Source organism: Cornus florida, unplaced genomic scaffold (assembly GCF_030987335.1).
Source record: "Cornus florida cultivar Cherokee Brave unplaced genomic scaffold, ASM3098733v1 CherokeeBrave_3.0.0_Hap2_Chr11, whole genome shotgun sequence".
Lineage (NCBI taxonomy): Eukaryota > Viridiplantae > Streptophyta > Magnoliopsida > Cornales > Cornaceae > Cornus > Cornus florida.
The window spans coordinates 95,412,142-95,426,813 of NW_026775581.1; the positions used below are offsets into that span (position 1 = coordinate 95,412,142).

Below are 14,672 nucleotides of genomic sequence, written 5' to 3' on the forward strand. Positions count from 1 at the left end.
AACTCTTTCAACAGTCATTTCAAAAGCCATCCGAAGGTAGATTAATCAATATCAACCCAAAAATAACAATGTCAAAAGCTATCCATCAATCATGTTGGTATCAAAGAAAAGTAGTCCCCCCCCCCCAAAAGGTGATTTAAATAGGAGCATGAACGGGAAAAATAATCTCATGTTTAACTTCGATAATTGCAGTATTTAGACACTAGAAACTAATTAGATCACAATTCTACACTTAAAACTATCAACTGTCACACTACTTCTACAACTAAAATACCAAGATAAATGATTATATCAAAACTGAAATACATGCCACCACAGGTTATTCGAGGTCAAAATGCAAGCCATGAACTACCTAAAAATATGATCTCATGTAAGACTCTTTCTTTTTCTTTATGCTAATTCATCTTGCCCATCAATTCATTTATGCGATCCTCGCGATTTCCTGTGTCTCCCCCATCCTTGAATACCCTTTTCTTCCCTTGCAATGCTTTCTCTGGTTTGTTGAGCATAAAGGGACACAAACAACTACTGATGTCCTTAAAATGTGGACCAACATTGGCAATTTCATTTATGATGCCTTCTATGCATATGATGCCATGCTTCCCCAGTGCCTTCAAAAGAAGCAAAAGAAAGTTGCGTGAGAACATGAATAAAACTTGGCAGCACAGCGAAGTAACTGGGGGCGTGCCACAACTAGTGATGTATAAGCAATACCTGTTCGATAATGTTATTGTCTGTTAAAGGAACTCTCTGCCTGTCGATTTTCACCACACCTTTTTTGTATATCAGATCCTTCACATTCTTGAGATTAGGATACCTACAAAAACAGTAAAATCTTGTAAAGACACAGTTGAGATTTTAATATCATCAGACAGAAGTAGAATCTCATAAAGACCAAGTATTATGAACAACATTTGGCTAATCATTCGTCAGATGTAAAATGCAAGGTTGCTCTGAAGATTCAGGTATTTACGTAATAACCTTTCAGGAACTCTCCCAGATATGAGTATTTCAAGACTAAGAGGCAAAGGAATGCACAGGGATAAACATCTTTTGGTGCATAATTGGTAGCTGTTGCCTGGTACCAACAACTAGTGTCAGACTATTGAAGAAATAAATTTGTGTGATCAAACACTTGGATTGAACAACACAGCTCAGTAGTAATCAGCAATAGAAGAAACTTAAATACTTGTATTGCAGTTGAATATCAGAACTTTCTCAATTTTGAACCACTGCAGCACTTGCCCATTAGACTGTATAATTCAACTCAACATACCAATGCCCCAAATACTGCTGTATATAACGCCACAACTTCAGACAAACCACATTCAATCATATCCTTCTCTACCATATCAACCAATGATATTTCCTTTTTTAGCCTTCCCTTAACATTGTCCCTCCAATTATCCTTTATCACACTGCCACATATCCATCTCCACACCCGAAATTCGACCATGCTCATTTTACAAACATGCTTCTTTTCTTTTCTTCTTTTCTTTTCTTTTGTGTGTGTGTGTGTGTGTGTCCTTTGATAAGTATTGTACAAAACATATTTCTTAACCACCTGATGGTCTATGCTTTATGAAACATAGATCTTTTAGTAACCATTTTATAAAATTTACCCTTTAATATTAGAGCTATTTTTGGTTACATCAAACGTAGTGAAAAACCACTCAAACCATCATATTTTAATTCTATGAGTAACATAACATCACCCCCAGTCACTACATCATTGTGAATTATCAAGTTAAGGAAATGCTGTAATGGAGTCACTCACCTTTTGTTCTCTTTAAACCTCGATTTATCCTATATTCTCACTTGTATTAATAATTTTGCTATAGTGACATTCCAAATAGTTAGCTTTAGTCATATTAACCTTAAACACTAAAGATCATAGAGCTTGTCTCCAAACCTCTCAAATATATCATTAGCCGTTACTAGCAGGGTAAAAAGAAAGATGATTATTTTCCTAATGATAGTAGGTAAACTTATTTTATATAAGCCACTTGCAAGCACCTCAAGCTTTGATTGTCGTAAGATCATTTAAGGTTGCTCGCAGGCCTAAACAACACATAATTGACAGCTTAAATAACACAATATTCAACTCAATTAAGCTTGTGAACTGTTATGTAGCCCTAGAACCTATATTACTTTGAGTTGGGTATTTGTTCGGGTGTGGGTATGTGTCCGAGTGTCAGACATCCCTAATCGCAAATTTTAGGATACGGGGACTCAGCTTGAAATGTATCCAAAACTTAAATACGGGTGTGTGGACATGTTTTGCGTACTTAAAAACTTGATGTGCAACTTAAAATGCAATGTATCATACTTATCAGGAAAAAAAATGTAATGTATCATACTATTATTTCTTAAAATACTTGATTATAATTTATATTAAATGAAACTATGTGGAAATGTGGTTAAAAGTGGAGAGATTCTGCCCATCTCATAGGAGTCTGATTTGGGTATGTGTCGGACACATATGTCATACCCATGTCCATGTCATGTTGTACGTTGAGGAGAACAGAGCAGTAGAGTATTGGGTAACACAGTCTAGAACACAATGATTCAACAATTTACAATTAATTATTTCTAAGAACGGTTAAATATTAAGTGACAGCATTTCCACATTTATATGTTTGAACTCAAGGATTTCAGCCACTTGAAGATTACGTCAACTTTAAATGACGAATTTCCAAGTTTATATGTTTGAACTTAAGTTCTAAATTTCTCTCTTTAAAGTTAGGATTCCACCCATTTAAGAAAACCAGTAAGCTCAACTAGGCTAATGAAGAAGTTCTACGCTGATAAACATATACATATAGTAGAAAACCAATCAAGGTGCAGCCACATAAACAAGTTAGGTAGTTCTATCATCTTCATAAGCAGATTTTTTGTGGCAAAGCTATACAGATTGTAAATCATAATAAAATTATGAACGCAACCACTAAAGAATTTTTAATTCCCTTTTGTGAACAGCAACGATATATTATTTGCAGCAAATTATAAAAATAAAGAGTTGTTTGTCCTACCCATATGTAACGAATGGTTCCACCTTTTGCAGTATTTCTATCACCCTTTCGTTTGCCTTCACAAAGACACCATTGAAGATTCTCCTGAGTCTCAGAGAGTATAACAACTTCCTCGTTTTTGGATGCATGTCATTTTTTCTGAAATTATTTGGGGAATGTCAGAACAAAAAAGAAAAAAAAAAAAAAAAAAAATCATACAAAACATACATGCAGGCAAAATGATTGCAACCATGGCAAAATTATTGCAACCATAACAGGAATAACCCATCCCCGGATACGAATGATGAAAAGCAGCTTGGATTCTGGTGTGACCAATGACCGTAGTTGTCGCTTTCCCCTGTGTTTCATTTGGATAAGGTCCAATTCCTGAGTTTAAAAGAGCATAGTAGGAGAAATTAGATGATATATTGTAGACCAAATTGGAATTTATATAGACATTATATGAAAACAAAATCCATCTGGATTCTAGACAGATTTTCAACTGACTGCTTAAGATGTCAGAATTCAGGAGACCTGTCAAAAAAAAGATGTCAGAATTCAGGAGACCTGTCAAAAAAAAAGATGTCAGAATTCAGGTGTTTGAGCCAACAGAAATAACATGCACATATAGAGTGGGCATGCAGATATGTAGAGAGCATATCTCATTGGGTATTATTATTATTTTTTTGGTAACAAAATAATCAATAGGGCGAGGGTCATATAGAATAAGTAGGTAGGGGTTGGTTCCTAACCCGCCCATATCTGCCCGCTTTTTAATGGATTTGGGTTAACCATATTAAAATACGGGTCAAAATATGTTGTGAAAGTCAGACCCATTTTTATAGAGGATTAAACAGGTTGAATGTGGTACCCATATTCAACCCATTATATAAGAGACTCGGATAGCTATTCTATACTGCCCTCACCCCCATCTCTCTCACGATCCCCTCTCTCTCCCCTTCTAAAAAGTCCCTTTCTCTCCCTCTAAAATTATCCTATATTGCCTCAGCTTCTCACGATCCCCCCGTCTAAGATTCTCTCTTCGGCTCTCTCACTATCCCCCCTCTCTAAACCCGCCTGAAGAAATTGGCTTATTTAAACCAATATCACTCTAAGGAAGAAAAAAAAAAATTCATTCTAGGTGCTGGGAAGTTTCTAATAGCATTGCTACCTAACAGGTTGGCAACACATGCCCGATTAAATTGACCTAGAATGAAATTGGCTAATCGTGGTCAATGGCAGTAGTAACCAATGTTGTAATACCCCTTCCCCTCACAAAATTATCTTCATGCCGTTATTCCTTTAATTAAATATCCAAATCAGATATTTGTAAACGGCCAAGTCCTTATAAATGGGTCAGCTTCCCAACTTGAACTTTTATCTTCATATTTAATAAAATTAATTTGGAGAGAGAATTTAAAGATCCCAATTGGATCTTTGTAAACGGGTTTAATCCTCGATGGGTCGGGCCCTTATAAATGGGTCAATTTTCAACTTGAACTTTTAACTTCAGATTTCATAAAGTTAATTTCCCAAGAGAGAATTTTAAAATCTAAATCGGATCTTTGTAAACGGGTCAGCTTTGCTAATTTGAACTTTTAGCTTCAAATTTCAAAAAAAAATTGCTGGAATTGTCCACATTAAGAATGAATTTTGCTTCTTTTTCAAAATAAAAGTGGTCCATCAGGTCAAGATGAGTTGAGCCGACCCATATTTTACCTAATACAAATGTTGGGTCAAATAAAATGTAAAATCCATTCTTAATGTGGCCTAATTCCAATAAACTTTTATAGAAATCAATTGTATGAAATATGAAGCTAAAAGTTGAAGTTAGCAAAGTTGACCTGTTTATAAGGACCCGATTTGGATTTTAAAATTCTCTCTTCGAAAACTAATTTTATAAAATCTCAAGTTAAAAGTTCAAGTTATAAGATGACCTGTTTAAAAGGACACAACCCATTTACAAAAGGTCCGACCCATTTACATGGGATTTGACTCATTTACAAAGATCCAATGGATCTTTAAATTATCTCTCTCCAGATTAATTTTATGAAATCCGAATATAAAAGTTCAAGTTGGAAAGCTGACCCATTTATAAGGACCTGACTTGTTTACAAAAGATCTGACCCGTTAACAAAGTTCCGATTTGGATCTTTAGTTAAAAGAATAGACAATTTTGAGAGGGGAAGGGGTATGACAGTATTTGGTTAATACTACCATTAGCCACTAATTAACCAATTTCATTATGGGTCAATTTAATCGGGCACGCGTTGCCACCTGTTAGGTAGCCAGTGCTATTAGAAACAACCCAACACCTAAAATGAAATTGGTTTACATAAGCCAATTTCTTCAAGTGGGTCCATGGAGAGAGCCGAAGAGAGAGGGGATAGTGAGAGAGCCGAATAGAGATAATCTTAGAGAGAGGGAGGGGGATTGTAAGAGAGAATCTTAGAGAGATAGAGAAGGTGAGGCAGTATAAGATGAGGAGGGGGGAAATTGAGAGAATCTTAGAGAGGGAGAGAGAAGGTGAGAGAGAGAGGAACTTTTTAGAGATAGAGTGAGTGAAGGGGAGAGAGAGGGGATTGTGAGAGAGAGATTTTAGAGAGAGAGAGTGAGATGGGGGTGCAGGCAGTATAGAATAGCTATCTGGGTCTGGAATATGGGTTGAATATGCCCGTTTAATCCTCTATAAAATGGGTCTGACTTTCACAACCCATTTTGACCCAAATTTTAATATGGTTCGCCCAAATCCATTAAAAACGGGTGGATATGGACGGGATGGCGGGTTAAGAACCATTTTGCCACTCCTATAAGTAAGCTTGTAATTAAGTAACAGATCTCAGAATTTGATACACATGCCAAAAGATCAGCTATCAGTATGCTCTTTTGATGGATGTAATTGATATATCCCATGAACTAGATGGTAAATGTTACAGAGATACTTCATGACATGATTATTTGATGTGTTCAACCATCTACACGCTTATTATCATGTGGTTCCGCCAATGACATCTCTAACAAAGAACGAAGAGGAACAAAATACTATTTCACAAGAGACATCCAAAACACATTAAATGATACTATACTGAATAGATACATAATTACATACTAGTGGCAGGCTCACTAGGCCCTCTATAAAGTTCAGAGTAAACGGGGCACTCCATAATCTAAGGCATGTGTTTCCTTGTATACATTGGGTCATTCAATCAATACGTTGTATGACCATTCAAAAAAAATAATAATAATTTCAATACGTTGTATGTTCTTCCCCCTCCGCTTTTGGGTTCTATGGGGAGAGAGCTATGAGTCAGTTCCCTCGTTCCCTTTCCCCACTTGAAACATATTGTGAAATTTGAATAACCAATGCCTAGATACATAACCCTACCCAACAAGCCTATACACGCCCTTATAGCATGGCTGCCATACTCAATATGCCTAGTATTTGACCAATATAATCTCCATATCCTCTTGGAATAAGTGGGACTCCAAGACCCCACTTTTGAATAGAATGGAGAGGCACTGATAGAAGACCATCACACACATGTTCGCATTTTACAAATGTAAAGGGAGTTGTTTTCTTAATAAAAAAATCAAAATATATCAAAGGTCAGTTTCAGTAATAGAAACATTCAAACTTCTAAATCCATTCTTTTTTTTTTCTTTTCTTTTTTTTTTTTCCTTTTTTTTATTGTAATCTATGTTAAGTTCTTATTGAATATTTCAAGTCCTAACCTAGGATAACATTAAACAGAAACACTTCAATACAAGCTGGTAATGTATATGAAAGAAACTAATGCCCAATTTCTCAAATGTGTGTCTCAATTTTGTAAGTGATGCTTGACTATTTCCACAGAAAATACTAACTTTACTAGTTTAAAATAACTACGCGGAAAAGAAAAAAATAAAAATAAAAATAAAAAATAAAAAATAAAATTAGGTCTCCCCTAGAATTGCCAATCAAAACACAAACGAATTGTTGAAGTATCAAGCAATAAGGTCATCATTACTGATTAATAGAAGTGCAAGGATTTTCCTGAGGATCAACAATGTGAGCACCAGAATCTACATAAAAATGCAGGGAATTGACAATAAAACACCATCTAAAGCACTAAACACATTGTGATAATGAAATTAATACTTACCCTGTCTCGATGCTCTTTGATGAACTGCTCAGGCTTCTTGATGACAAAATTGTCTCCCTTGATTCTCTTGATCTTCTGCTCCAACTGCTGTTTCCTTCTAATTGCCCACTCTTCATTGCTCCTTCTTTTCTTCAATATCGTCTCCGGTATATAAGCTAGGGGCTTTGGCTCCTCATCTGCCATGATTGTCTACACTTCCTCCAGTAACAACAAGGCACCAAATTAACAGCTTGTATCTACAGACCTCTCATATTTTAACAGTAAATGTGAAATCAATACAATATTTAGCATAAAGATACCATAAAATATACAATTTGGAGTAAACCCAACAACCATATCATAATATTAAAAACCCAGAAGCTCGTAATACAAGCAATATCATATACCACCTGATATGTAGTAGTAAGCAATACACAAGCAAACATATACATATACTATATGTATAAACGCGCACACACACTAAGATAACAAATCTTCCTTTTGTTACAAACCCTATAATTTTCAGGTTTCTTTGCTGACTCCTTGGTTTCACAACCCTAAAATCTAATTCTGTTTTTCTGAACTTCAGCACACATGTGTATATATAGAGAGAGATGGGTTCGTACCAGAGAGAGGATTAGTCCGGTTTGCGAGAAGATATGAGAGGAAATTGCCCACTATTGAGGAGGGAGACTGTAGTGCTATTAGAACTTAAAACCCTAACTTGCAGCAAGGATATGATTGGATGAAACCGACTGTTATCAAAGACCCTGGACCACCTAAACTTTTCCCTCTAGTTCACCAATAAGGACATGAAACGTGTCAAGCTCAAATAAGCTTGTTTACACTGAAAATACATTCTACTGTAAACAAAACAGTGAACAGTCTTCTTACAGTTTGGGGCATCTACGGAGTAGAATGTAATGTAATAATAGGAATCACTATAACTGATTTAGTTACAGTTGAGAGTTGATTGCAAATGTAGATAAAATATAAAGATCTCAAGAACTGAAGTTCTTCACAGATCTGAGTGAGTGTTGGAGGTGGGGAGAGAGAGCCACTCTAGAGAGAGAGTAGAGAGAGAGAGATGTCAGGAGCAGCTTCTCGGCGACGTTCAGGGACTTGGTTTAGGTGGTGTTTGGTGGTCTTCGCAATTGCTTCAGCTCTATGCGTCTCTGGACCTGCCCTTTACTCGAAATTCAAAAAGAGCGTGAATTTGAAAAACGTTGCTTCGTCTTCTGCTTCTTGCCCACCTTGCATCTGTGACTGCCCTCCTCCCCTCTCTCTCCTCAAAATCGCTCCTGGTATGACTCTCTCTCTCTCCTCTCTTACATCTTTTATTGATGGGTTTTGTATATTCTTGTTTTGGCATGAGAATCTGGTGATTGCTATGAGATTTAGTTGAAAATCAGGTTTTGTTGTTTGTAATACTTTGTATAGATTTCTTGGTGATTGCTTGAATATTGTTCTGTAGTATTACTATTATTCAATTGTTCTATTGAGTAGAATCCTAATTAAAATTTTCTGTTTGGAATCATTGTCAAATTGTCCTTGTTTTTTATTAGATCAGATTCAGTGTAACACATGGATTTGTTTTGGGTGGTTTTGCTTTTTCTTTATATATATGTATAATTTTGTGAATTATTTCTGGATTTGTCTTGCCCTCTTAGATTCAATTATTGTTGATATATATGCTGTGCAATCCTATTTCAGATTTGGTATTTCTTCCACTTTAGAATCTTTGGTTTAAGCTTAAATCTTTGGCTTTCCAATTAAGCATTTTGATGGAATGCTTATACATTAACTTCATTATTATGTGTAGTCCGCATGTCCATGAACTCTTCTGGTTGAGCCTCTGTAAACACAGCTCTAGTTATAGAAGGTTCTAATCCCCTTAAAGATATTGGACATAGGTGCATGTGTAACTACAAATCTATGTCTTTATTTATTTATATTCTTGGTTGCTAATAAAAATTACTTCCAAGACTCAGATTGACTTGAGCTGGTCAATTTGATCATTTTATGATAGTATTGATAATCCGTTTTCCATTAAATGAAACAAAGACAACTCTTTGGGGGTCTTATCTATGAATGACATTTTTTCTTCACAATATGGATATGGACCTATTATTATTGGGAGTTTCAGATATATTGTGCCGCAAGGGAAAGGTTGCTCCATTGTGATATGGAGGTTATGAGTTTGAAACAAGGAAATAGTAACAAGCAGGTAAGCCTGCATACATCTGACCCTCCTCATACCCTGCAATGGAGGGGGCCTCGTGGGGCTAACCCTTTACATTGATTAAAGAATTTAAAGTGCTCTTGTCATTTTTTAGGAATCACTTGGATAATAGATCTTTTGCTAAACATTCTCTCCCCACTTTGCATGCATGGTAAAATGTCCATCATTTTCCCCCCAAAAAAGTAACCTTTCATCCAATATTATGTTCGTTACATTCTTAGGCTTTTCAAATTTCATCATGATTTGTCATCCTCACCAAACATATATCATTCGACCTTTGGTTTGCATAGATCAATATGGAGTTACTACTTGAAATGGGTCTTTTCTTTTCAGGAAATATTTGCTCTAAATTGTATTTTTGAAATCATTTTGAGGTGACCTAACACATCTTCTTGTCTGGTAGAGACTCCATATTTACCTACTTAAGACGCTATTGAATTAAATCCTTAATTTATCACCCTAAGTCTAGTTTGTGACATTTGTCACCCTAAATCTAGTTTGTCACCTCACCAATCTTTCATCTCACATGCACCGAGGGGTTGGGCCAAAGCCGCTGCAATAACAATTAATATGCTCCATTCAAACTTCATCTTTTTAGTAGGCTACCTTCTTTGGACTGTGATTCTTTTCAAAGTAGTCTCACATGTCTTAGAGTTTAGACCATACAATACCATAGCACATCTCCTGGTCAACCATTAGCCATATGGAAATATCATTTTATATTAACTAACATTAAACCTCTTATAATACTGTAAATTTATACAAGTGTGAAGGCTAAATATTCCCTTTATTACTCTGTTCGTTTACCTTGTTTTTGTTCATATATGGTGTTGTGTGACAGGGATACCTTCCTTTTTGGTTGTATTCTGCTAAGAAACATGACCACTACGATAAGGAACTGTAACAAAATCTGTAATTTTTGTACACTTGGTTGCACTTCTTGAACACTATTGAATTTGTGATTGGCAAACCTCATATATTAAGGATGGTTAACTAAACTCAATATAGCTTTTTCTTGACTATTTTGGACCTGCTGCACGAGTCCTATTTTGCTTCAGCTCTATCTAAGGGCATAAGCTCAGTCAACCACATGTTGTCTTGTCTTTCTTATCTCAATCCATGTTAGTTTTCGTCTTTCCCTTCTCCTAGAATTACCCTCAATGTGGATAACTCTTATAAATGAATATGACATTTTTTGAAATGGAAACAAAGTCTAATGGTAATGAAAAATCAAATTGAGAGTTTTGTATAGAATTTGTTACCAAATTTAAGAACAGAAATATGATGATTTTATTGAAACAACTGTGGTGGGAGGGGGAGAGGAGTCATCATAATTAGTGTGCTCATGTACAGATACGCTGCTTTGTCCATATCCTATTCTTTAGAATACACTCTGGCAACACATCCATAATTAGTTGTGTCTAAGTTTATGTGGCATAGGTGTTGGCAACTAAAGCTGATAACTAAAAGGAACCTAGATTTATCTCGTCTGTATTGTTCCATGGAGCAGAGTCGATGATGCAAGTATAGTGTACAGATGTGACTAACATGTTCTGTTTTGATGTGTATATCCTTCAGCACCCCACACAGGTGGGGTTGCACCTGTAATAGTCTTTATGGCCTTTGTACTTGTTAGTGATTGTTATTCCCTCTCAGTGGTTGAAGCCCTTATTGTTGCTGCTTTTTGTGAGAAGTTATTGATTTATATTTTCTTTCAGTATTGCTATGTTTCTAAACACTTTTTATACCTGCTTTGCATGTAGAAACTAGGCCATTATTCTTATAATTTGTACAGTAATGGCTGTTTCTTTCCTTTTCAGGTTTGATCAATCTTTCTGTCCCAGGTAAGAGGTCATTATTCAAATTCTGAAGTATATTAGATTGGCGCTCTTTTTTCTCTATCTATATGGTTTTCTATATTTTTTGATGGTGAGGAAAATTTTCTTCCAATACTTTCAAGCTTGCTACAAATCTAATTTTGATGCTATGATTTTCTGCTAACTGGCAAGCCAAAATTTGTGTTGGGGCTTTTAGATTAGTAAGTTGTAAAACTTTCTAGTAATTGCTGAAGTTGTCCTGTTTGGGTTGTTGCTAAAATGTTAATTTAGTTTTCCTCAATTAATTTAGAATTTTGTCTATTTTCCAATTTCAAGGAAAGTTCCTTTCATCAAATCAGCCAGGGCAGGGAAGAATCTTGGACGGAATATCAGAACATTGTTTTTCTTGACATGGTATCGTGTGGGAACACAGAATTATTCCGATGCAACTCCAGAATACCTGAACTGGCTGATTTACCCATATTAAATCATATATTAAGTAACATAATAACTAAATGATTTACCACAAATTTTTAGATGTATGATTACAAATATTTGACTGAAATCAGGAAAGCCTTAATTCAAATACTTGTCGTCATATAATTACATAATGTTCATGTAGTTATGAATGTAATATGAGGAACCTGGTTGAGTTGTTTTCTCTGGTAGACCAAATCAAGATCTGGTATTAAAATCGCACGGCCTGGATTCTCTAAACTTGCATATTTGGGGGGAAAATATATTTATTTTTCTAAACTTGGTGTGTATCTAGGGATGGATAAAAAAAATTGCCATCAAAATAGCTTCGTTTGGATGTCCAGTAAACCCCATACATAATTCTCTTGTCTACTTATGAAGTCTTGATTCAATTGACATCAAATTTACTTCATTTGAATGTCCAGATTTTGAGTTATAAACTTTTAGATATGAAAGAGTGGGAAAGGCAGATTATATCAGGATGAGTTGTAATCATTCCGATGCTAAATTTTGTATGAAGATAATTTTAAATAAAACTTTCCTTAATCATATTCATCATAATTTAAAATGAAGATAGTTAAAATAAATACTCTTCATTGTGGATGAAAATAGGAAATTAAAAGTTATGGGCATGACATAATGGTTAAATATGAGTTAAACAAAATGCACCAAAAGATGATATTAAGCAAAGCTAAACAAAAGTTATATAAAAAATTAGATACAAAAGAGGGTGAAAAACATGGACCAGATTGGATGCATTAAGGACATAAATTGGACATAATTAGTTAAAGAGAATGACATATTAGTTGATGGAAAAATTATTTTCAAATTCACTAAACGAGGAATATTCTAGAGAAGAAATGGAAATTAATGAATTTAACATAGGGATGATAAATAAAATCAACAATTAGATAGCAGAGGATACAATTAAAAATATGAATAATAATAAAGCGGTTTGACCTAATAATATACCTGAAGAGGCGTTAAAAAAAATTAAGAAAGGTAGGAAATAAAGTCTGAGAATAATGTATTCATGTAGTTAAAAAGAAACAAGAACAATGTATTCATGTAGTGTTGGGCCTTAGAAAAGAAACAAGAACAATGTATTCATATATAAAAAGAAAATGTTTAGATGGATGGTTGGATTGACTAGAAGAAATAAGACCACCAATCAAAGTCTGATAGAAAAATTAGGAGTGACATCAATTGGTGATAAAGTAAGTAGACTTAAATGGTTTGGACATATGCAATAAAGACCTATTGATGAACTAGCAAGGAGAGGAAGATTACTTTACATAGAAGGTAAGAGATAGAGAGGTCGACCAAAACTAACTTGGGATGAAGTTATTAGAATTTTTTTTAAAACATTTAATACAATAGAGATGTCTTGTGATGAAAAAAATATATATGAAAAAAAAATTTCTTGCCTGACCCCATTCAATATGACATTATGGAAACAAAGATGATGATGACCAGATGATGAAACTCTGAACCTCTTTTTATATCGGTAAGGTTTAGTTGGGACTGTTGCTTCCCTGGCATCAACAATGTAGACGTCCTATTTTACCCCTACCCGTTGAAATGCATTAATTGCTTTAATGACAACAATTAGGATGCCTTAAGCCAGATTGCATCTTTTTGGGAAATGGTTCTTTTGCAACATCTTTTCATGAAATCCTTCAACTTAATGTAATGTTCGGGCAGATTTTTTGTTAACAAGTTCCACAATCATCAAGCAGATTGCATTTCTTATTCGTCTGGCCAGTTAAACTATTTTTTCTGTCAAATACACCTCCGTTTTGTATTTGGCTCGGGTGTTCCATATGCTTCTTGCAGTCATTTCCTTATTTATCACTATTGTTTGCCACAATAATTTCTTTGTTTAGTTACAACTGAGTCTTGACAAAAGCAGTAGATACAAGTTTTTCAAGATTCCCTTCAGCTTTGATATTCAATCATATTATGCCATATATTTGTGCTATGGCCGGCTAGTAGATTTCATATTTAACCCCCTGTGGCCATTGAAAGCAATTCTACTTTCCCAATAACTTTTTGATTCTTGTGCCATTTCGAGGTTTAGATACCCTGGACAAATTCAGTTAAAATATTCTTTAGTTTTGTGTTTGGTGTGATTGTGCCCGCCATATCCACCTTGTTTTTTTACTAATTTAACTACAAATTCATTTATTCTACAATAAAAATATAATTCTACTTTGTGGTGAGTGGTTCAGATTGCGGCAAAAATGACGCGGATCTTAATAAAGAGATGGAGAAGCAGTTTGTAGACCTTCTAACAGAGGAGTTGAGGCTGCAGGAAACAGTTGCAGCAGAGCACATGCACCACATGAATATCACCTTTGGTGAAGCACGAAGGCTTGCTTCGCAGTATCAAAGGGAGGCAGAGAAGTGCAATACCGCTACAGAAACCTGTGAGGCAGCTAGAGAGCATTCCGAAGCATTGCTGACCAAAGAGAAGAAGGTGACAGCATTGTGGGAGCGACGAGCGCGTCAACTGGGCTGGGAAGGAATATAGGTTATGACACTTGCATATGTATTCACTTCATATATTTTCTCTCCAAGTGGGCTCTTTTATAGTTGATGGAAAAATGGAGTAGATTTGTATTCACTTCATCTCAAAGATGTACAAGTGTGCTAGCAAAGCTGCTCGAGATGTATCTTATTTTGATTTGTTCCCTAAACTGGGGCATACTGCATCTTGTTATGAATGACAAAGCTTGGTTGAATTGTTTCGTTTATTTGCATTCACATAGTACTACCTGTCTGTTGGGATTACGTATTATCAAATGTGTGAGACAATTAACTAAAAAAATATTCCACATATTGGGCATTTATTGACATGTCTTTATAGCATGATGTTCATAATGTGATGATGTTTCAGGAAGAAAATACTAGTAGGAAAAAAAAAAAAAAAAAATGGCGCATGTGAATCAAGAAAAAGGGAAGAAAACTTTTTGACATAATTTTACATGGTGACTAGTACTAT

The 14,672-nt window shown here is 35.1% G+C and overlaps 2 protein-coding genes across 2 annotated transcripts; one reads left to right on the forward strand and one right to left on the reverse strand.

Moving 5' to 3' along the window:
• Window positions 1–149: 149 nt before the first annotated feature.
• Window positions 150–7,752, reverse strand: LOC132284031 (large ribosomal subunit protein uL30z-like). The gene is made up of 5 exons (XM_059786091.1): window positions 7,154–7,752; window positions 3,302–3,398; window positions 3,033–3,171; window positions 715–817; window positions 150–611 (listed from the first exon to the last, which is right to left on the reverse strand). Exons 1-5 carry the CDS (start codon window positions 7,334–7,336, stop codon window positions 396–398), a joined length of 738 nt encoding a protein of 245 aa, XP_059642074.1. The 5' UTR covers window positions 7,337–7,752; the 3' UTR covers window positions 150–395.
• A 284-nt stretch (window positions 7,753–8,036) lies between these two features.
• LOC132284028 (uncharacterized) lies at window positions 8,037–14,424 on the forward strand. Its single transcript, XM_059786089.1, has 3 exons — window positions 8,037–8,436; window positions 11,195–11,218; window positions 13,900–14,424. Exons 1-3 carry the CDS (start codon window positions 8,220–8,222, stop codon window positions 14,199–14,201), a joined length of 543 nt encoding a protein of 180 aa, XP_059642072.1. The 5' UTR covers window positions 8,037–8,219; the 3' UTR covers window positions 14,202–14,424.
• The last annotated feature ends 248 nt before the right edge of the window (window positions 14,425–14,672 follow it).